This window comes from Argopecten irradians, chromosome 8, assembly GCF_041381155.1.
Source record: "Argopecten irradians isolate NY chromosome 8, Ai_NY, whole genome shotgun sequence".
Classification (NCBI taxonomy): Eukaryota; Metazoa; Mollusca; class Bivalvia; order Pectinida; family Pectinidae; genus Argopecten; species Argopecten irradians.
In genome coordinates, this window is record NC_091141.1 from 697,177 (window position 1) to 722,876 (window position 25,700).

Below are 25,700 nucleotides of genomic sequence, written 5' to 3' on the forward strand. Positions count from 1 at the left end.
GTTCTTACCCGTGTCCCAGTTTGTAGTCGTGTCAGTGGGGCGTGGATTCGTATGTCAGTCAGAGGTACAACGTGTACTTGTGCTTCATCCTGTGGGTATATAATATAAGGTATAACTACTGGATCCTGTGGGTATATAATATAAGGTATAAATACTGGATCCTGTGGGTATATAATATAAGGTATAACTACTGGATCCTGTGGGTATATAATATAAGGTATAAATACTGGATCTGTGCTGTGGGTATATAATATAAGGTATAACTACTGGATCCTGTGGGTATATAATATAAGGTATAACTACTGGATCCTGTGGGTATATAATATAAGGTATAACTACTGGATCCTGTGGGTATATAATATAAGGTATAACTACTCGATCCTGTGGGTATATAATATAAGGTATAACTGCTCGATCCTGTGGATATATAATATAAGGTATAACTGCCGCCTGTGGTATATAATATAGGACTACTCATCCTGTGGGTATATAATATAAGGTATAACTACTCGATCCTGTGGGTATATAATATAAGGTATAACTACTTCATCCTGTGGGTATATAATAAAAGGTATAACTACTGGATCCTGTGGGTATATAATATAAGGTATAACTACTTCATCCTGTGGGTATATAATAAAAGGTATAACTACTGGATCCTGTGGGTATATAAAATAAGGTATAACTACTTCATCCTGTGGGTATATAATAAAAGGTATAACTACTGGATCCTGTGGGTATATAATATAAGGTATAACTACTGGATCCTGTGGGTATATAATATAAGGTATAACTACTTCATCCTGTGGGTATATAATATAAGGTATAACTACTGGATCCTGTGGGTATATAATATAAGGTATAACTACTCGATCCTGTGGGTATATAATATAAGGTATAACTGCTCGATCTGTGGGTATATAATATAAGGTATATAACTACTGGATCCTGTGGGTATATAATATAAGGTATAACTACTCGATCCTGTGGGTATATAATATAAGGTATAACTACTGGATCCTGTGGGTATATAATATAAGGTATAACTACTAGATCCTGTGGGTATATAATAAAAGGTATAACTACTAGATCCTGTGGGTATATAATAAAAGGTATAACTACTGGATCCTGTGGGTATATAATAAAAGGTATAACTACTAGATCCTGTGGGTATATAATATAAGGTATAACTACTAGATCCTGTGGGTATATAATATAAGGTATAACTACTCGATCCTGTGGGTATATAATATAAGGTATAACTACTGGATCCTGTGGGTATATAATATAAGGTATAACTACTTGATCCTGTGGGTATATAATATAAGGTATAACTACTAGATCCTGTGGGTATATAATATAAGGTATAACTACTGATCCTGTGGGTATATAATATAAGGTATAACTACTGATCCTGTGGGTATATAATATAAGGTATAACTACTAGATCCTGTGGGTATATAATATAAGGTATAACTATGATCCTAAGGTATATAATATAAGGTATAACTACTGGATCCTGTGGGTATATAATATAAGGTATAACTACTTGATCCTGTGGGTATATAATATAAGGTATAACTACTAGATCCTGTGGGTATATAATATAAGGTATAACTACTGGATCCTGTGGGTATATAATAAAAGGTATAACTACTGGATCCTGTGGGTATATAATAAAAGGTATAACTACTGGATCCTGTGGGTATATAATATAAGGTATAACTACTAGATCCTGTGGGTATATAATATAAGGTATAACTACTAGATCCTGTGGGTATATAATAAAAGGTATAACTACTGGATCCTGTGGGTATATAATATAAGGTATAACTACTGGATCCTGTGGGTATATAATATAAGGTATAACTACTAGATCCTGTGGGTATATAATATAAGGTATAACTACTGATCCTGTGGGTATATAATATAAGGTATAACTACTCGATCCTGTGGGTATATAATATAAGGTATAACTACTGGATCCTGTGGGTATATAATATAAGGTATAACTACTGATCCTGTGGGTATATAATATAAGGTATAAACTGATCCTGTGGGTATATAATAAAGGTATAACTACTTGATCCTGTGGGTATATAATATAAGGTATAACTACTGGATCCTGTGGGTATATAATATATAAGGTATAACTACTTCATCCTGTGGGTATATAATATAAGGTATAACTACTGGATCCTGTGGGTATATAATAAAAGGTATAACTACTTCATCCTGTGGGTATATAATAAAAGGTATAACTACTAGATCCTGTGGGTATATAATAAAAGGTATAACTACTAGATCCTGTGGGTATATAATAAAAGGTATAACTACTGGATCCTGTGGGTATATAATATAAGGTATAACTACTAGGTATATAATATAAGGTATAACTACTCGATCCTGTGGGTATATAATATAAGGTATAACTACTCGATCCTGTGGGTATATAATATAAGGTATAACTACTGGATCCTGTGGGTATATAATATAAGGTATAACTACTCGATCCTGTGGGTATATAATATAAGGTATAACTGCTCGATCCTGTGGGTATATAATATAAGGTATAACTGCTCGATCCTGTGGGTATATAATATAAGGTATAACTACTCGATCCTGTGGTATATAATAAAGGTATAACTACTCGATCCTGTAGGTATATAATATAAGGTATAACTACTCGATCCTGTGGGTATATAATATAAGGTATAACTGCTCGATCCTGTGGGTATATAATATAAGGTATAACTACTCGATCCTGTGGGTATATAATATAAGGTATAACTTCGATCCTGTGGGTATATAATATAAGGTATAACTACTCGATCCTGTGGGTATATAATATAAGGTATAACTACTCGATCCTGTGGGTATATAATATAAGGTATAACTACCGATCCTGTGGGTATATAATATAAGGTATAACTACTGGATCCTGTGGGTATATAATATAAGGTATAACTGCTCGATCCTGTGGGTATATAATATAAGGTATAACTACTCGATCCTGTGGGTATATAATATAAGGTATAACTACTGGATCCTGTGGGTATATAATATAAGGTATAACTACTGGATCCTGTGGGTATATAATATAAGGTATAACTGCTCGATCCTGTGGGTATATAATATAAGGTATAAACTGCTCGATCCTGTGGGTATATAATATAAGGTATAACTACTCGATCCTGTGGGTATATAATATAAGGTATAACTACTCGATCCTGTGGGTATATAATATAAGGTATAACTACTCGATCCTGTGGGTATATAATATAAGGTATAACTGCTCGATCCTGTGGGTATATAATATAAGGTATAACTACTCGATCCTGTGGGTATATAATATAAGGTATAACTGCTCGATCCTGTGGGTATATAATATAAGGTATAACTGCTCGATCCTGTGGGTATATAATATAAGGTATAACTGCTCGATCCTGTGGGTATAATATAAGGTATAACTACTCGATCCTGTGGGTATATAATATAAGGTATAACTGCTCGATCCTGTGGGTATATAATATAAGGTATAACTACTCGATCCTGTGGGTATATAATATAAGGTATAACTGCTCGATCCTGTGGGTATATAATATAAGGTATAACTGCTCGATCCTGTGGGTATATAATATAAGGTATAACTGCTCGATCCTGTGGGTATATTATATAAGGTATAACTGCTCGATCCTGTGGGTATATAATATAAGGTATAACTGCTCGATCCTGTGGGTATATAATATAAGGTATAACTGCTCGATCCTGTGGGTATATAATATAAGGTATAACTACTCGATCCTGTGGGTATATAATATAAGGTATAACGTCGATCCTGTGGGTATATAATATAAGGTATAACTGCTCGATCCTGTGGGTATATAATATAAGGTATAACTACTCGATCCTGTGGGTATATAATATAAGGTATAACTACTCGATCCTGTGGGTATATAATATAAGGTATAACTACTCGATCCTGTGGGTATATAATATAAGGTATAACTACTCGATCCTGTGGGTATATAATATAAGGTATAACTACTCGATCCTGTGGGTATATAATATAAGGTATAACTACTCGATCCTGTGGGTATATAATATAAGGTATAACTACTCGATCCTGTGGGTATATAATATAAGGTATAACTACTCGATCCTGTGGGTATATAATATAAGGTATAACTACTCGATCCTGTGGGTATATAATATAAGGTATAACTACTCGATCCTGTGGGTATATAATATAAGGTATAACTGCTCGATCCTGTGGGTATATAATATAAGGTATAACTGCTCGATCCTGTGGGTATATAATATAAGGTATAACTACTCGATCCTGTGGGTATATAATATAAGGTATAACTACTGGATCCTGTGGGTATATAATATAAGGTATAACTGCTCGATCCTGTGGGTATATAATATAAGGTATAACAGCTCGATCCTGTGGGTATATAATATAAGGTATAACTGCTCGATCCTGTGGGTATATAATATAAGGTATAACATCTCAATCCTGTGGGTATATTATATAAGGTGTAACTGCTCGTTCTTCTGATACTAGCTACTGTATCTTACAAAACTTATGCTTGAAATGTACATAGTCTAAATAAAATTTCCTATGTGAACCTTTCACTGACATCAAATTACATGAATATTTAAGGTATTAGATAGAAAACAAAGCCAAGACTTAGAGCTATAATGCTGTTAAGTGTATATATAGAAATAGAAGGGACTTCATAATTTCTATCTCTTAGACATTGTGTTAAAGGAAATATCTTTCAGGATACATGGAGAAAACATGCTTGTTTCTTTTTTTTTTCATTTTGTACATAATCTGGGAATTTTTTACCTGGGAATATACAATTGTTTCCCCTGTCTCTGGGTCTTGACCTACAGCTTGACCTATGACCCGAGTTGAGCCCAGTTCTTGAGCGTCCAGTAGACCACTGCTGGACACCAGAGCAATGTCATCATTGGCAATGGAGAAGAGAACTGTACACTGAGGGGTGGGGCCACCTTTACTCAGAACCTTAAAACAAAATCATCAAACTCAATGGTTATAAGGTAAATCATAAATTTGTTGTCTATCAGAATCAATATTCTTTAAATGAAAATCATAATATGATATCTTTAATCAGTACTTTTTTTTTTTGAATATTGTCACAAAAAAAAAAATCAAAGATACAATACAATGCCCATATAGCACTGGTGCGGAAGGAAGATCTGTATGAAGTTTGAGATTAATCAGCAGAAGAATCAGATTTTTTTTCTATTTTAAGTGTTCTTGGCCTTGGACTTTCAGTAAGCACTTCTGGTGTGGTTTGATTTGACCAGGCTAACTGAACATAAGGTTAAGTTATTGCACAGAAACATATTATGATGCTGCCATCAGAAAAATGATACCTATATGTTACAAGCACTACAAATACAGATATTTTACAATACTTCAAAAGTTGTTGTCTTGTTGGATCAACTTATACATTTACCTGAATGATGTGCTTGTCTTGAAAAATTTCAATGTGCTGAAAATGAAAACTGTGTACTCACTTGGAATAGTGCTCCAATAATTAGAGTTATGTTCTGTGGGATCAGCTTCAGTGGAGGAAACACCTGGGATAAAACAATACATGTCACTTAGATGTTGTTAAAACATACAAGATATTAGGATTTCAACAGTAAAAATACTTTAGTTTACAAAAAGTGTAAAACCTTAATCATGTTGCACATGCAGCTGTCTTTCTTGACTTTTGGGTTGGTGCTTTACTTTATTTTTTGCCTTAGCCTGGTAGCAGCCTTGACCTTTTCTCATTAATTAGTTGTTAGTCATCTAATCAATTTTACTCTAAGCTGACTGGCTGTAAATCCAATAAGAATTTGACGCTATGTCCAAGAATAATGTTTTCCATCTATTGAGCTGATCCACAAACTCAATCCTAATGTTATCTACCACTTCCTTGTCTATCTGTGTATCTTTGTGAATGTATCTACCACTTCCTTGTCTATCTGTGTATATTTGTGAATGTATCTACCACTTCCTTGTCTATCTGTGTATATTTGTGAATGTATCTACCACTTCCTTGTCTATCTGTGTATCTTTGTGAATGTATCTACCACTTCCTTGTCTATCTGTGTATCTTTGTGAATGTATCTACCACTTCCTTGTCTACCTGTGTATCTTTGTGAATGTATCTACCACTTCCTTGTCTATCTGTGTATATTTGTGAATGTATCTACCACTTCCTTGTCTACCTGTGTATCTTTGTGAATGTATCTACCACTTCCTTGTCTATCGTGTGTATCTTTGTGAATGTATCTACCACTTCCTTGTCTATCTGTGTATCTTTGTGAATGTATCTACCACTTCCTTGTCTATCTGTGTATCTTTGTGAATGTATCTACCACTTCCTTGTCTATCTGTGTATCTTTGTGAATGTATCTACCACTTCCTTGTCTATCTGTGTATCTTTGTGAATGTATCTACCACTTCCTTGTCTATCTGTGTATCTTTGTGAATGTATCTACCACTTCCTTGTCTATCTGTGTATCTTTGTGAATGTATCTACCACTTCCTTGTCTATCTGTGTATCTTTGTGAATGTATCTACCACTTCCTTGTCTATCTGTGTATCTTTGTGAATGTATCTACCACTTCCTTGTCTATCTGTGTATCTTTGTGAATGTATCTACCACTTCCTTGTCTACCTGTGTATCTTTGTGAATGTATCTACCACTTCCTTGTCTACCTGTGTATCTTTGTGAATGTATCTACCACTTCCTTGTCTATCTGTGTATCTGTGTATCTTTGTGAATGTATCTACCACTTCCTTGTCTACCTGTGTATCTTTGTGAATGTATCTACCACTTCCTTGTCTACCTGTGTATCTTTGTGAATGTATCTACCACTTCCTTGTCTATCTGTGTATCTTTGTGAATGTATCTACCACTTCCTTGTCTACCTGTGTATCTTTGTGAATGTATCTACCACTTCCTTGTCTATCTGTGTATCTTTGTGAATGTATCTACCACTTCCTTGTCTATCTGTGTATATTTGTGAATGTATCTACCACTTCCTTGTCTATCTGTGTATCTTTGTGAATGTATCTACCACTTCCTTGTCTATCTGTGTATCTTTGTGTCTTACCTCCACAGCCTTGGCCTGACTGGTAACTGTGACGTCAGGCCTAGGTGTGGCTCGGGCCTCTAGTGAAGTATGGCCCACCACTGCCCCATGTACTGTGTAGTATGCTGTGAATTTGTCCTCCTTTGCCTCAAGATCAGGCCTGAAAGGAAAAAGCAAAACATCATATACCGTGTAACCAAGAACACACAACACTATTCCATTCCATCATATAAGCTAACCATAAGAGATCTTACCAACGAAATGAAATGAAAACTGTCATGTTTTACAGTAAATGTTTAGTGAACTTTTCCTACATTCCCCAATCCATGTCACTGTGATTTAAGTTTCTTCCTATTATCAACATATTGGATAGTATACGCCAATACCCATCTGAGGCCGATCAGGGGAAAGAAACTCGTCTATGTACAAATTATTGTAACAGTGCTCCAGATAACTTTTTGTCTATAGGTTGTTTTTACCGAAACATCAAAAAAGCAAGGGCTAATTTTACCCCAAATGCTTTTAATTGTAGGGTTTTTCTATCACCAAAATTTTAAAAGTAAAATACATTATTTAGTAAGATTAGGTTAGTACATATGATTTTCACTTTACATAAAATGAAAACCACACACAGGTATTTTTTCCATAATTTGATTTAATGTTCTAATTTAGATGTTATTCAAAATAAACTGCACAATGAACTCTCTATTTTTGCATCATCATTGGGGTGACTTATACAACTTTCAAAACCAATTACGGCAGCATGATCTCATGTCATACTAGATGTACAAATTTCGTATTGCCAACGACATCTACCTCTAGCGCTTACAGTTAACATAATAAAACTTGCGTTTAGCGTCTGTGTAACTTCTAAACAGTTTCTCATAGCATGAAAATGGAGTCAGAATGACCCAATTACCCAGATTTTGTTTATGCTAATTACACAATTTCAGATCATTTTTGTGTGTAATTAACTAATTATTATGTGTAAATATGCATTCACACAAGCTATCTGGAACACTGTGTAAAATACCCTTGAGTGGCCCCACACGACAAAGACTTACTTGACTGTGATGATAGTAGAAGCTGGCACCAATCGGAGGCCCATCAGGGGGAAGAAACTCGCTTGCAGTGGCTTTCCATGCATGTCTAACACCTTTACTCTGGCTTGGAAGTCTTTACCTACTTCAACCTAAAACACAAAACAGAAATACTGACTTTAATTCAGTTGACAACGAAAAGGAACAAGATCTTTGAATTCTATACCAATAGCTACAGTAATGAGGTGTTTTATAATAAAACATCAGAATGATTCTTATCATGTTACTTTTCAAATATTTACAATAATGTTTTTATAAACAAAGTGATATTAAAATAATGATGGTCAATTTTTTTACTGTAAGAGAAAACAATATTAAAGTTTCACCTTATCCATGGCAGACAGCTGAATACTTCCAACACCGGATACAAACACCGTGGCAACGGGAGGGTCAGGCACATCAATACAGAGGTCAAACACAGTCACTGACAGGGAACCATCAGAGAGGGGCTTCACCTGAATGTAATACAGCATAAGTAATTATATAATGTAAGATTCACCATCAGAGAGGGGCTTCACCTGAATGTAATATAACATATGTAATTATATAATGTAAGATTCACCATCAGATAGGGGCTTCACCTGAATGTAATATAACATATGTAATTATATAATGTAAGATTCACCATCAGATAGGGGCTTCACCTGAATGTAATATAACATATGTAATTATATAATGTAAGATTCACCATCAGATAGAGGCTTAACCTGAATGTAATATAACATATGTAATTATATAATGTAAGATTCACCATCAGATAGAGGCTTAACCTGAATGTAATATAACATTATATAAGATTCACCATCAGATAGAGGCTTAACCTGAATGTAATATAACATATGTAATTATATAAGATTCACCATCAGAGAGGGGCTTAACCTGAATGTAATATAACATATGTAATTATATAATGTAAGATTCACCATCAGATAGAGGCTTAACCTGAATGTAATATAACATATGTAATTATATAATGTAAGATTCACCATCAGATAGAGGCTTAACCTGAATGTAATATAACATATGTAATTATATAATGTAAGATTCACCATCAGATAGAGGCTTAACCTGAATGTAATATAACATATGTAATTATATAATGTAAGATTCACCATCAGATAGAGGCTTAACCTGAATGTAATATAACATATGTAATTATATAATGTAAGATTCACCATCAGAGAGGGCTTAACCTGAATGTAATATAACATGTAATTAATAATGTAAGATTCACCATCAGATAGGGCTTCACCTGAATGTAATACAACATATGTAATCATATTATGTAAGATTCACCATCAGATAGGGGCTTAACCTGAATGTAATATAACATATGTAATTATATAATGTAAGATTCCACCATCAGATAGGGGCTTAACCTGAATGTAATATAACATATGTAATTATATAATGTAAGATTCACCATCAGATAGGGGCTTCACCTGAATGTAATATAACATATGTAATCATATTATGTAAGATTCACCATCAGAGAGGGGCTTCACCTGAATGTAATATAACATATGTAATTATATAATGTAAGATTCACCATCAGATAGGGGCTTCACCTGAATGTAATATAACATATGTAATTATATAATGTAAGATTCACCATCAGAGAGGGGCTTAACCTGAATGTAATATAACATATGTAATTATATTATGTAAGATTCACCATCAGATAGGGGCTTAACCTGAATGTAATATAACATATGTAATTATATAATGTAAGATTCACCATCAGATAGGGGCTTAACCTGAATGTAATATAACATATGTAATTATATAATGTAAGATTCACCATCAGATAGGGGCTTCACCTGAATGTAATATAACATATGTAATTATATAATGTAAGATTCACCATCAGATAGGGGCTTAACCTGAATGTAATATAACATATGTAATTATATAATGTAAGATTCACCATCAGATAGGGGCTTAACCTGAATGTAATATAACATATGTAATTATATAATGTAAGATTCACCATCAGAGAGGGGCTTAACCTGAATGTAATATAACATATGTAATTATATAATGTAAGATTCACCATCAGATAGGGGCTTAACCTGAATGTAATATAACATATGTAATTATATAATGTAAGATTCACCATCAGATAGGGGCTTCACCTGAATGTAATATAACATATGTAATTATATTATGTAAGATTCACCATCAGATAGGGGCTTAACCTGAATGTAATATAACATATGTAATTATATAATGTAAGATTCACCATCAGATAGGGGCTTAACCTGAATGTAATATAACATATGTAATTATATAATGTAAGATTCACCATCAGATAGGGGCTTCACCTGAATGTAATATAACATATGTAATTATATTATGTAAGATTCACCATCAGATAGGGGCTTAACCTGAATGTAATATAACATATGTAATTATATAATGTAAGATTCACCATCAGATAGGGGCTTCACCTGAATGTAATATAACATATGTAATTATATAATGTAAGATTCACCATCAGATAGGGGCTTCACCTGAATGTAATATAACATATGTAATTATATAATGTAAGATTCACCATCAGAGAGGGGCTTAACCTGAATGTAATATAACATATGTAATTATATAATGTAAGATTCACCATCAGAGAGGGGCTTAACCTGAATGTAATATAACATATGTAATTATATAATGTAAGATTCACCATCAGATAGGGGCTTAACCTGAATGTAATATAACATATGTAATTATATGATGTAAGATTCACCATCAGATATGGTTTAACCTGAATGTAATATAACATATGTAATTATATAATGTAAGATTCACCATCAGAGAGGGGCTTAACCTGAATGTAATATAACATATGTAATCATATTATGTAAGATTCACCATCAGAGAGGGGCTTAACCTGAATGTAATATAACATATGTAATCATATAATGTAAGATTCACCATCAGATAGGGGCTTCACCTGAATGTAATATAACATATGTAATTATATAATGTAAGATTCACCATCAGATAGAGGCTTAACCTGAATGTAATATAACATATGTAATTATATAATGTAAGATTCACCATCAGATAGGGGCTTAACCTGAATGTAATATAACATATGTAATTATATAATGTAAGATTCACCATCAGATAGGGGCTTAACCTGAATGTAATATAACATATGTAATTATATAATGTAAGATTCACCATCAGATATGGTTTAACCTGAATGTAATATAACATATGTAATTATATAATGTAAGATTCACCATCAGATAGGGGCTTCACCTGAATGTAATATAACATATGTAATTATATAATGTAAGATTCACCATCAGATAGAGGCTTAACCTGAATGTAATATAACATATGTAATTATATAATGTAAGATTCACCATCAGATAGGGGCTTCACCTGAATGTAATATAACATATGTAATTATATAATGTAAGATTCACCATCAGATAGAGGCTTAACCTGAATGTAATATAACATATGTAATTATATAATGTAAGATTCACCATCAGATAGGAGCTTAACCTGAATGTAATATAACATATGTAATTATATAATGTAAGATTCACCATCAGATAGGGGCTTCATCTGAATGTAATACAGCATAAGTAATTATATAATTATATAATGTAAGATTCCCCATCAGATAGGGGCTTAACCTGAATGTAATATAACATATGTAATTATATTATGTAAGATTAGCCTATACTGGAAAGTAGGAATGTAAGTTAGAATCCATATTTTTAACCATTCAAGGAATTTCATGACTTTAATATTTCTAGATTCTAAACAAGAGCTGTTGGAGAACAGCAAAGCTCACCTATTCAGAAGAAGTTGATGTTCAAGTATTTACTATTTAAACATGGAAATATGACAAATTACCAGACTCAAAAAACTCCTAAAGGGCCCCAAATTGGTTGTATTATCACGTTCAGCATCCATAAACATTAGGAAAATAAAATCATAAGCATTTATGATAATTATGCTGAAACAATTGACAAAATAGAAACTTGCTCAAAAACTTTAACACGGAAATATGACAAATTACCAGACTCAAAAAACTCCTAAAGGGCCCCAAATTGGTTGTATTATCACGTTCAGCATCCATACACATTAGGAAAATAAAATCATAAACATTTATGATGACTTAAGCTTAAACAATTGACGAAACAGAAACTTGCTCAAAAACTTTAACGTGAAATGGGATGCCAACGCTGACGCCGACGCCGACGCCGACGCCGACGCCGACGCCGACGCCGGGGTGACAACATTAGCTCCCTCTATTCTTCGAATAGGCGAGCTAAAAATGAAAATTGTGGCCTCAGTTCAGTAGCAGAAAACAATCTTGTCTGTTATAAGCCATGTTTCAGAAAACATTAGTATACTAGAGTATTGATAGCATGCTAGAGTAAAGTTTTACCAGCATCTCGTGTTTCTGGTCACTGTAGTCAATCTTCACGATGTCGGACTGGGATGGGTGGATGTAGAAGTAGCCAGAACCCTTCCGTATGTTTACGGTCACCTGGACGATAAAGAAAGGTATTAGGTCATAATATGGTGTAAGGAATGTTTGCAACTGATCACAAATTCCTTTAACAATATCAGCAACTGCTGATTGCTACTCAAATAGTCGAAGGTTAAACAAAGGTCAATAAAAGTAAGAATAAGGTTTGATGAATGTTTTCCTAAATTTTATTAGCAACTGCTGATCTCTAATGAAATAGTTCTTTATTTTAGAAGTTTTCTTACACATGGTTCGTACAGATTTTCAAACCAAAATTCCAGCACTTTTCAAGCACTTTTCCAGCACCTTTTCTAGATTTTCAAGCACTACTTTTTTCTTCTACATTGGACTCGAAATCAGAATTTTCAGAAAACATGCTTACAATTTTGCAAGCAATTTGTTAGTACAATTTTGTCAGAGTAATTAGATTCAATTACACATTCTTATCAAACAACAAAGTCATCCCAAGTAATGTCTGATTACTGAAATTATGATAAATTGATTGACAACAGAGCTTTTGTCAGTGTTCTGGGAGCTTGAAGTTTCAATTCCAGCACTTTTCAAGGAGTTAAAGAAAAATTCCAGCACTTTTCCAGCACTGACCCAAAATTCAAGCACTTTTCCAGCACTGACCCCAAATTCAAGCACTTTTCATCTTCTGTACGAACCATGTTACAAATTGAATTTGATTTTGAGGCTAGACTTACTGGACATTGCATTTGATGACCTTGTGATTTTGTCTGCCTTTCCTACTAACCTTGTTAGATGGATGGTTGAAGACAGATATCATATCTGGAGAAACGACAGCTTCCTCCACCAGCTTTAACTGTAAAGACTTACTGAGGGGTGGAGTTATCTGGGCCTGTATGGGGAAAATCAAATCGGATCAAATCAATAATGACCAATATTATCGAAATGATTTTAAAGCACAATTTTATGCAATTATCAATCTTTAAAACAACAATTTTACTTTATGTATCATACACACTGTCTTAGATAAGCTATGAATGGAACAAATTTAGGTACTCTTATACATTTAATTGTGCAAAATGTGAAAATCTGATCGCATACCAGTATCACAAGCAATATTTCATGTTATACAACTTAGTTTCCAAATTGAAATTAAACATGCCCATTTCATACAATAGCATTGCTTTTTTTCTATTTGTAAACATACATACATCCTAGATCTTGTTCTTTTTTCTAATTTGTAAACATACATATATCCTAGATCATTGTTCTTTTTTCCAAAAAACATACATATATCCTAGATAATTGTTCTTTTTTTCTAATTAGTAAACATACGTATATCCTAGATCCAGCATCGCGGAGATGTTTGTCAGAGTAGCGGTTCACAGTGGCAGTTACAGTGATGTAACCAGGGCGACCAGCTGGGTTCAGGGTCTGAAAGTCTGTCAAAAAATATTATTATTATAATCAGGCAAAAGAATTGTACTTAGGAATTAAGAATATCATAAGAGTATTTATTCATAATGGATTTTTTAATTTTCTAAAATATTAAAATGAACAATTAACAAATATTCAAATTGTTCTAGATACACATGAACCTCATCCCAATGATGTATCTTTGATTATCAAAAAGTAAGAGAGTGCTGCGCTGTTAAACATAATCCATAATTAAAGTTATATTCGCCGTAACTGGGCGAAGATTTTGACATGTTATTTTTTCCTCACTAATCTATTGAAAAACATAAAGTTTGATGAATAAACCTGTGAAAATCATTCAAATGACTTCAGATGTGTGATAAACGTTAGTTGCAACGCAGAAATTATGCGCTTTTAAAACTGTTGTTTTATACCTTATGTATGTTTATATGGAAAGTTACCTGCAGAAATCACTTAACAATGACTAATAACGTTATAAAAATGATAAATGAAATTGTATATCACGATTTGGCTTCATGGTCCGACCGTATGGACTCATTTCACTTCACTACAGATGTTAATATAATGATTTTTGGCAGTACTGCCAAAATCATTTTCAGCTCTTATATGTATTAGTAAAATTAAAACGTAAGCATTGAAAATACTGTAATTCTCAAAATGTTGTTAATTTTTGGTAATAAATAACATATTAAAACCTCATCTTGATTCGTGAGAATGAAAAATACGTCATATATAACTTTAACTCTAACATGCACCAAACATTTACTTTCATGATTTCCTGAAAAGTTTTGTTTTGAATTCATACTTTTTGCTGTCCTTTGAATATCCTTCTTTTACTATATACTTTTGATTCTTTCATTTTCATCATTTGAATGCTGAGGTAAGAAAATTATAGTAATGAAACCTACAAATTACTGTTATCAGTGAAACAGAATGTAAATCCACTACTGTCACCTACTTTTTACAGTCGTGACTCCCGCACTGGACGTGCTGACCTCACTCATCACACCTGTATCCATAGCTAAGGAGCCCAGGGAATGGTCAGTGCGTGTCCATTCAAATTCCAAGGAGGAGAAATTGTCAAACCTGTTACCGGCTGAGTCTGTCACAGTCACCAATATGTCAAGATCTCGGCTACAGTGTACAGGTACCTACAATACAATCTTATCATTGAGAAGCAAGGTAATTGGGTTATCAATAAGTTTAAAAATCATTCACAATATGACTTCCATATTAACAGAGTATCATACATTTTTATTACAGGAAATAGACTTATAATCTCCAAAGCGGCTGAACAGGTGAAGTTTGAAAATGACACCATGAAAATATGATTAACAAAAGAAGTACATGAAGATTAGAGAATAATAATTGTCTAGTTTTTACTGATGATTTGATTTTATTGGTTTAAAATTCTATTTATAGCTTGGGTCATTCATGTATATGCCATGTTTAGCAGGTATAAAAAACCCAAAGTACCTGGAGAGAAACTCACAACAGGTCAATACCTGGAGAGGAACTGACCACAGGTCAATACCTTGAGAAGAAACTGACCACAGGTCAATACCTGGAGAGAAACTGATCACAGGTCAATACCTGGAGAGAAACTGATCACAGGTCAATACCTGGAGAGAAACTGACCACTAGTCAATACCTGGAGAGAAACTGACCACAGGTCAATCCTTGGTAACTGCCCCACATGGGATTTGAACTTGGGATCCAGAGACGAGGATTTGTAGCAGTATATATTATGACATCTTGACCACTTGGCCACTGCCACTGGAAAAACTAACAGCGAATGTCGGCCACTGCCACTGGAACAAGAGGCCAATGGCCTCGTAGCACGATGGTCCAGTTAATTAATGTTTAATAATTGATTTTGACTAATATTCTTGATTATCATTCATATGCACTGTTTAAACTAATAATTCAAATGACCGCTGGTATTTAATTGTTATCAATGTTGGTATTAAAACAATCATAAAATTCTTTCAAGACAGATGTCATTCATCACATGTTAAGTTATATATAGATCAACAGTTTTATAAAAAGATTGATTTGTGCAGAACAGTTTTTTTCTGAGCAGGATTTTAGTGTGAGCGTATGCAGAAGCAGCATCTTCTTAGTAAGAATATTGTTGGGACCAATTCAAATAGCATCAACTTAACTTTAATATTAGAAAATTTAATAAAATTCAAAATTTAACAATGCTGTTTATTCAAATTTATCAGAATATTGTTATATGATAAAAAATAATTGGGGAAACTGTTTCCTGTATGATTGCTTATCGGTATCACACATGTACAACTATGTATAATCAAAGTGTTAAGTTGACTAGACTTTTAAAAGATACCTGCTGGAGGAGGGCTTAATTCATTATAGGTGTCAAAAAAATCAATGATGTTTGGCTTTCCTGGTTATAAGAGGTAAACTGAATTCGCTTCAATACGTTGAAATTAATTACTTATCTTTTATCTCATTTTCTTCAACACAATATAAATTTCACAATTAAGATAACAATGCACAAGTTGTATTGGCTGGGTCTCGGCACAACGGAATGTGTACTACGGGTCAACAAATTGACATTGGCAGCTACAGTCGAGCCTTTCCCAGGGCCTTGATAACAAAATACATTAATTAACTCTCAACCATTGTTTTTCCCTTTAACAGTAAATGGTATATGTAACACATTTACACGCACATATAGGCCTATAAACAGCATCTAGATGAAACTAGGTCACCTGACTTGTGACACTGTCCAGGGAATATAGATTATCCAACACAGGTAATTATGATGTCATGACACTTTGAGTAACATATTTAAGAATAGAAAAATAATGAATATTTCTTAATTGCCTTAATCTTTTCTTAAACTTTATTTCTTTTGTATGAAGTGGTACCGTCAGCCATATAATTTCCCATAATGCATTGTGTTTCTCATTTAAATATTACTATAGACAAAGAAGGAATGAAATATATTTTAATTCCTCAAAAATAGAGTTTATGTCTGTTTGTCGCCAAGTTTTATCAGTTCCGTCCTTATCTATAACTACATGTCTCTGCCAAATTTCATTGCTGTCAATGGTGTATAACTTGAGATATCCTGTTCACAACGTGATTTTCAAAACTAGGGGGTATGCTATAAGCTACGATGGAGCTACGCTCCATCGTGCTAAAAACTAACAGCAAATGTCGGCCACTGCCACTGGAAAAACTAACAGCAAATGTCGGCCACTGCCACTGGAAAAACTAACAGCAAATGTCAGCCACTGCCACTGGAAAAACTAACAGCAAATGTCGGCCACTGCCACTGGAAAAACTAACAGCAAATGTCAGCCACTGCCACTGGAAAAACTAACAGCGAATGTCGAAGAGTTCGACAGTTGGCTGGTTGTGATGAGATTAAATGTACTGACTTACCGATTGTGTTGGATCTCGTATAACAGGACATGGTGGTAGGTCCTTGTCCGTTGTCTTCACTAGTGGGGTCAGGTGTAGTTCTACTGGAGCAGCACAGTTATATCTGGTCAAGTAGAACATATTGTAATTATAAAGGAAGTACAGTTTATACAGGTTCAAAACAGCAGAACAAACTATTAGCTCTACAAGTGTCATTTAACAAATACCCTAGTCACTATGTCAGTAAATCTCTCAAGGTTAATTCGGTTTGTGCTATTCATATAACAAGAGGCCCATGGGCCTTAACGGTCATCTGACTCATTGCACAAAACAACAAAGTCACAGTATAAAGTATTGGTTAAAGATTAATATAAACAATACGAGGAACTCCTTAGTTGAATATGTAAGTTTCTGAAATAGGTAAATGTCATTTGTTGAACAAACTTGGTAGCCCTTCATCCATATATGGTTGTAACCCATTTATGGATTAATATAAGGAGGAGTCAGATTTTAAAGCCAAATTTCAGCAAAGCTTCCATTTTGGACATCCGCAGTACTATCCCCATGGGTCTTAGCTCGGTCCTTTATAAAATATGATTGTCCTCACCTGAAGTTCCCCCTTCTGAATCAATTAAAACCCCTATAGACCAATTTTCCTTGAGATCGGAGACTGAAACCTGAAAACAGGAAGTGGGTCAGCGGCCATCTTGGAATACTAAAATCTTCACGAAAACGTTTGCATGTTGTTCGGCATCAATTTAAACCCCTACAGACTAATTTTCATTGAGAACAGAGACCGAAACCTGAAAACAGGAAGTGGGCCAGCTAAAATTAAGAAAATTTGCCCTTTTGGGGCCCCACCCCTCAGCCCCTAGGGGTCGGACCAGACTCATTTATATAAAATATGATTGTCCTTCCCCAATGATGTTTCACACCAAATATGGATGAAATTCATCCAAGGATGAAGGAGGAGTAGGATTTAAAAGCTTAAATTAAGAAAATTTCCCCTTTTGGGGCCCCGCCCCTCTGCCTCTAGGGGTCGGACCTATCTCATTGATATAAAATATGATTGTCCATCCCCAATGATGTTTCACACCAAATATGGATGAAATCCATTCAAGGATGAAGGAGGAGTAGGATTTTAAAGCTAAAATTAAGAAAATTTCCCCATTTGGGGCCCCACCCCTCAGCCCCTAGGGGTCGGACCAGGCTCATTTATATAAAATATGATTGTCCTTCCCAAATGATATTTTACACCAAATATAGATGAAATTCATCCAAGGATGAAAGAGGAGTAGGATTTTAAAGCTTAAATTAAGAAAATTTCCCCATTTGGGGCCCCACCCCTCAGCCCCTAGGGGTTGGACCAGGCTCATTTATATAAAATATGATTGTCCTTCCCCAATGATATTTCACACCAAATATAGATGAAATCCATCCAAGGATGAAAGAGGAGTAGGATTTTAAAGCTTAAAGTAAGAAAATTTGCCCTTTAGGGCCCCCACCCCTCAGCCCCTAGGGGTCGGACCAGGCTCATTTATATAAAATATGATTGTCCTCCCCCAATGATGTTTCACACCAAATATGGATGTAATCCGCTCAAGGGTTAAGGAGGAGTAGGCTTTTGTATAAATAGTCTTACGCACGACGCACGGCGGACGGCGCACGGCGGACGGCGCACGACGACGGACAAAACACGATGACAATAGGTCATCCTGACCTTTGGTCAGATGACCTAAAAAGAGAAATTCTTCAAGCTTACAAATGGAAGAGCTTCCAGAAGCAGAAAAATAAATTAAAAATATGTATTTTGTTGTCATTATCTAAGTAAATCTCTAAAGACCAACTCAATTTACTCTCTTCTAAAAAGAAAATTATTCTCAAATCTTCTTCTAGCTTATAGATGGAAGAGCTTCCAGAAGCAGAAACGCTACAAATCAGAAGTCATATTCTAACAAGAGGCCCAAAGGGCCTTAATGGTCATCTGACTACCTTGGCAATAGTAAAATTAATTATATATGGTGTCACTTTGTCAGGGCCATGTCAGAATCATTTTCAATTTCTTTCAACAAATTTTATTTCAAACAAGAGGCCCAAGGGCCTTAACATATAGGAAATTAATTAGATATAGTGTCATGGTAGCATCTTCGATTTGGGATCAACCAGAGATGTAACAATACTTTGTTGGGACGATGTCAGGATCATTTCACGCAAGTTTCAGCCAAATCGCACTGGTAGAACTTGAGAAGAAGTTTTCAAGATGGCGGCTGTGGCAGCCATCTTGGATTTCGGATCGACCGGTAAAAATAACAACACTTTGTCGGGACCATGTCGGGACCATGTCAGGATCATTTCATGCAAGTTTCAGCCAAATCGCACTGGTAGAACTTGAGAAGAAGTTCAATGTGTTTTCAAGATGGCGACTGTGGCGGCCATCTTGGATTTCAGATCGACCCGAAAAATAACAACACTTTGTCGGGACCATGTCAGGATCATTTCATGCAAGTTTCAGCTAAATCGCACTGGTAGAACTTGAGAAGAAGTTTTCAAGATGGCGGCTGTGGCAGCCATCTTGGATTTCGGATCGACCGGTAAAAATAACAACACTTTGTCGGGACCATGTCGGGACCATGTCAGGATCATTTCATGCAAGTTTCAGCCAAATCGCACTGGTAGAACTTGAGAAGAAGTTCAATGTGTTTTCAAGATGGCGACTGTGGCGGCCATCTTGGATTTCAGATCGACCCGAAAAATAACAACACTTTGTCGGGACCATGTCAGGATCATTTCATGCAAGTTTCAGCTAAATCGCACTGGTAAAACTTGAGAAGAAGTTCAAAATGTGAAATGTTTATGCACGGCGGACGGCGCATGGTGGATGGCGCACGACGACGGATGAAACAAGACGCCTATAGGTCATCCTGACCCTTCTGGTCAGATGACCTAAAAAGTAGAAGACGGCAATCCAAGTTAGGGAGGAATTATATAATTATATTTCTATCCCTGGGATGTTGATTGACTTAAAGCCTTTGAGAAGCTTCACGTAACAGAATTACCTAAATGAAATATAGCTATCATTTGACCAGAAAAAAGAACAGAGGCATAATCGTCAGAAACTTACATGATGGAAACTTCCTCCGAGGCTGGGTACTGGTTCTTGGCCGTTTTATCATTTCCAACCCTCAGGGTTAACTTCTGTAGAAAGATTATAAAACTATAATATGGTATAATTATTGTACAGTAATCAAAAATTTAGATCATTCAACACCTGAACAAATGTCAAAAACATCATTTTACATTTGATAATTGTTTGAAACTGTATCCATATTATTTCAATAATTGTAATAAACTTTCCATACAATCTGAATATGTCAATATAGATTGATCACTTGGAAAACTCATATTTCAGCTTAATTTACCTGTTTTCCAATATCTTTGCATGTCACCAAAAAGTTATGGAATCCTCCTGAAAAACACAAAAAATATTACAGGTGAAAATTGTTTGCCACATGACCGTGTGAAAATCATCTATTATCTAAAATAATTTCAGTCAATTACAATAGTACAGTACATTTGTATATATTGCTGCACAACAGCATTTAGTAAATATCGATATCAGGCATGTATTTGAGATGAAGTTCTTATTTGAAAGTATCATCTGATTCAATATGGGAATGTGTTCCAAATAGTTACCATGGTGATAATGACAATGAGTGTACTTGTTACTTACTGTTGTTGCCAAACGACCGCAACTGATGCTGTTTAACTATGTCTGGCTTCTCTGGGCTCACTAGAAAGAAATTTTTTTTTCATATTACCATATAACTATATTCCCTATCTTGTGTTTCTATCCATAGCCGCGGTGGCCGAGTGGTTAAGATGTCCCGACATATTACCACAAGCCCTCCACCTCTGGGATGCGGGTTCGAATCCCATGTGGGGCAGTTGCCAGGTACTGACCGCTGACCGGTGGTTTTTCTCCGGGTACTCCGGCTTTCCTCCACCAACAAACCTGGCACGTCCTTACATGACCCTGGCTGTTAATAGGACGTAAAACTAAACAAACACACACACTCTATCCATACACCTTTGGCTCATCACTTTAAGGGTACTTTGACCTTGACTTGAGGATATTTAATGGTCAATTTGGTGGGCAGTAATCTGTAGTATGGACAAATAATGGGACCAATTCACATACCATGTGATACCTGATAATATTTGTGTGAGACTATTGTTTCTATTGGTGATGAAATGACGTCAAAAGATGATATCCGGCGCTAACATCATTTCAGCAGGAACATTACAGATATACCAGCCCTGCACAACATTATCTGGTATCACGTGGTACGTGTATTAGTCCCGTTGATGTTGGTGTAATCTATTTCCAGTCTTCGATCAATATCTTAAACAGATTTTAGTTCAAAATATCAGTTTTCAGTTTTCCAGTTTTGGGGAAATCTTAAATCATAAAATTGTGTTCATTTCATGAGAGTATTTTATGTAACTGGTATATTTTGGTAGCCAAGGCGACAGGCAAAAGAAAAAGAAAAAAAAATTCACAAGATCTTTGATATCAATGCTGATCATATAATACATTACAAACTATTCCAAAACATTCATTTATAAGATAACAATTTGCACCATGTTTGTGTGTAAGACCATGACACTTACAGGTTTGGAAGTACTTTGAGGAGTCTATGACCCAGGGCTGGGGACCACCCCTAAACACCACTTCTTTTAGAGAGCCTACAGCTACCACTGCCTCCTTCTCCGGGTCTACAGCCTGTAAATCAAAACTCAAACCTCAGTGCTGTACTGACAATGATAAAGCCTCACTGGAATCCGCCGATGGCCTCCACTCAACCAAGGGTGTTTATTGTGTCTAATTTTGTTCAAAATATGGTTTTTATATTACCATGTTTATAGTCTGTTCCTGGCTAAAAGGGCGGACTAAATTTGACAACCTTTTGACTACATCGCAGCCATTACTTTATTCGTACAATATTGCACTAATCGATCTGACAACTTTAAATAACAAATCATTTCAAATACCAGTGTTTTGAATATGCATGAGGGATTTTGACATGTGATAGCAACTTTAAACCTTTTTAAGTACTGAAAATGAAAGCTGTCTAATCTATGTAAGAGATATGTTGCCATGTACTCATGATATACCTGAAGTGGGTCATAGGCAGCGATCGTCACCGTGGATTCTAGTTGTATGTTACCCACTGAATAAGAGGCTGTAACCTCTGTATGACCTTGGATCACAGCCTTGACCTTCACAAACCGACAACCGTTCTCAGGCAAGGAAATTTTATCTACAAACAAAACACATCAAATGTGTACATTTTTCACCAAAATATCATACACATACCAAAAATAACTTCGATTTAATATAGCCATTTGCGTAGTAAAATATCCAATAACAAAAAACATTCAATTGATATACCTTTTGTTATTTCAAATGTTGATTTCAGATGGAAGTGTACAGCAAGCCTTGTCAGACATTGTCCTACAGTTTATTGCCAAGACAAAAAATTTACAAGGAGAACCTGAACCCTATCTACTGGGAGAAGACCTATATAGACAATGCTTGATGTCTAATCCTTTTGATATTGTCCATAAAATTGTTTGAAATTGAACTTTATCTTCAAGTACAATATATCTAGCTCTCTTTAATGGTTTGATTCCTACGAGACACCAACCCAAGTTCATTACCTTCTATATACTTGAACACAGTCTGATCAGTGAAAGTGACATTCAGTCTCATCATTCTACAGTCGTTAAATTCTTGTTGAGTTCCTACAAAGGATACAAAAACATGTCTATAATAATACTGTTTATCCAAGGTTACATATTTGCTGTTACTCTTCTTTTGATCAAAAACATGCAATCCAAATCAAGATGCAAAATGTGTGATCAGTGAAAGTAATAAATGTGAAATTGTTGAGAAATTAAGAAACAGAAACCATTTAGTACAGATTAAATACTTAGTCAGGAAACATAATTCTTTGGAAGACAAAATCAAATCTAAACAACCTACCACATAAACTTGAAATGAAATATCCACATGACTACCATTGAAAACAATAAGAAAATTAATTGTAAAGGCAAAATTATTAAAATAAAGACAACTTTTAAAATGTTTACATTACATTACAATCTGGAAATTTCTCCAGATTTAGCTTGTCACTCGGTGAAGACATAAAACATACCCTCAAACAAAGCAAATACAGCCAGGGGTAACTCCAGGTCTGTCCCCACCGCGGCTTCAACCCTCCTAGGACGGAACAACATATCCGAGGGTGGCAGAACTCGTACCTGAGACAGCAATTAACAGATAGCTGATTAACACTGGATTCTTCAAGATTTTCAATAATAAGTGAAAAGCAATACATGTACATCATTTATTATGCCTAAAATTACATTTTACAGACAGATATTTTGGTTTGTTAGAAAACTTTTCATACAGATATTTGATTCAATGTTCATGCATGTTTGCCTCACTTTTTTACATACGATATCCAAGAATTCACTTGTTTTAACATGAATTTGAAGAAATTGAATGTGTATTGATTTACTAATACTCAGACAATAGTTGTATAATTTTCTGCCATTTCAAATAATTATCCCACACACTGGTGACTATTTTAAAATGGTGCTGTGTAAAATTGGGTAGTACCCAATGAACTCTTGGTAGCCACTGGGCATAGTGCCGAGTTGGAGAACACATTAAATCCCTGTGTTGCCACAATATTTTGTTACTTACAGTAGACAGACCCCAGTGAGCTTGGTTCCTGGTGTCCGCAGCTGTAATATTGGCACCTCCTGTGTGACCCGTAGTTATCTCCCCATGCATGTTGACAATAGACACTTGCGACTGTGACGACTTCCATATGTACTCTCCACTTCCTCCTGTCGCCTGTTATCAAAATGCAATGATTACTGAAATAGCCTATTAGTTTGACTAAATGGATACAAAAATACAAGTTACAGGCCTTAATAAATCCTCGTCAAGGCTCATCTGAATGCTCAATCAATCCTTATTTCAGTAATGAACAAGTGTGTTGAGGGTTATTGATGGGTGATGTAGTGTTAAAGCCATTCATATATAACCTACTGTACTGTCAGTTGGACTTAGCCGGGGTTCCATTCCCAGCAATTACGAAAAGGTCAGAGTTCACCTGCCTAATCATATGACATTTCTCCAGGCACTCCAATTTCTTCCTACTCTAAGAACTGTCGCATACTTACATCCAGGCCATTGAAAGTGATCTGTATACAAGAGGCCCAGATGGCCTGTGTTGTTCACATGGTTTTTTTTTTTTTAAGAAATTATCACAAAGACTCTTACAATTACAAAAATTAGCAAAATTGACCCCACAATTTGTTTAATTTTGATTCCCAACCATATATTGATGCTATAGATACCATACGAATATGCTTACCAATACATAGTTTTAGAGAGAAAGTAATTAATATAAAATATATAAAAATAGTAAACAAGAGGCCAATGGCCTCGTAGCACGATGGTCCAGTTAATTAATGTTTAATAATTGATTTTGACTAATATTCTTGATTATCATTCATATGCACTGTTTAAACTAATAATTCAAATGACCACTGGTATTTAATTGTTATCAATGTTGGTATTAAAACAATCATAAAATTCTTTCAAGACAGATGTCATTCATCACATGTTAAGTTATATATAGATCAACAGTTTTATAAAAAGATTGATTTGTGCAGAACAGTTTTTTTCTGAGCAGGATTTTAGTGTGAGCGTATGCAGAAGCAGCATCTTCTTAGTAAGAATATTGTTGGGACCAATTCAAATAGCATCAACTAAACTTTAATATTAGAAAATTTAATAAAATTCAAAATTTAACAATGCTGTTTATTCAAATTTATCAGAATATTGTTATATGATAAAAAATAATTGGGGAAACTGTTTCCTGTATGATTGCTTATCGGTATCACACATGTACAACTATGTATAATCAAAGTGTTAAGTTGACTAGACTTTTAAAAGATACCTGCTGGAGGAGGGCTTAATTCATTATAGGTGACAAAAAAAATCAAAGATGTTTGGCTGTCCTGGTTATAAGAGGTAAACTGAATTCGCTTCAATACGTTGAAATTAATTACTTATCTTTTATCTCATTTTC

General features: G+C 34.7%; 1 protein-coding gene across 1 annotated transcript in view; it reads right to left on the reverse strand.

The window, feature by feature from the left end:
- Positions 1 to 25,700, reverse strand: part of LOC138328870 (nuclear pore membrane glycoprotein 210-like) — a 59,437-nt gene that overhangs the window by 22,110 nt on the left and 11,627 nt on the right. Inside the window, 19 exon segments of the mRNA XM_069275585.1 lie at positions 9 to 89; positions 4,859 to 5,038; positions 5,557 to 5,619; positions 7,150 to 7,288; positions 8,193 to 8,320; positions 8,555 to 8,683; positions 12,643 to 12,744; positions 13,484 to 13,588; positions 14,032 to 14,138; positions 15,092 to 15,284; positions 17,551 to 17,653; positions 20,651 to 20,724; positions 20,949 to 20,995; positions 21,260 to 21,319; positions 22,201 to 22,312; positions 22,705 to 22,850; positions 23,251 to 23,334; positions 23,748 to 23,853; positions 24,302 to 24,454. Of these exon segments, the coding sequence (XP_069131686.1) occupies positions 9 to 89; positions 4,859 to 5,038; positions 5,557 to 5,619; positions 7,150 to 7,288; positions 8,193 to 8,320; positions 8,555 to 8,683; positions 12,643 to 12,744; positions 13,484 to 13,588; positions 14,032 to 14,138; positions 15,092 to 15,284; positions 17,551 to 17,653; positions 20,651 to 20,724; positions 20,949 to 20,995; positions 21,260 to 21,319; positions 22,201 to 22,312; positions 22,705 to 22,850; positions 23,251 to 23,334; positions 23,748 to 23,853; positions 24,302 to 24,454 (2,112 nt within the window).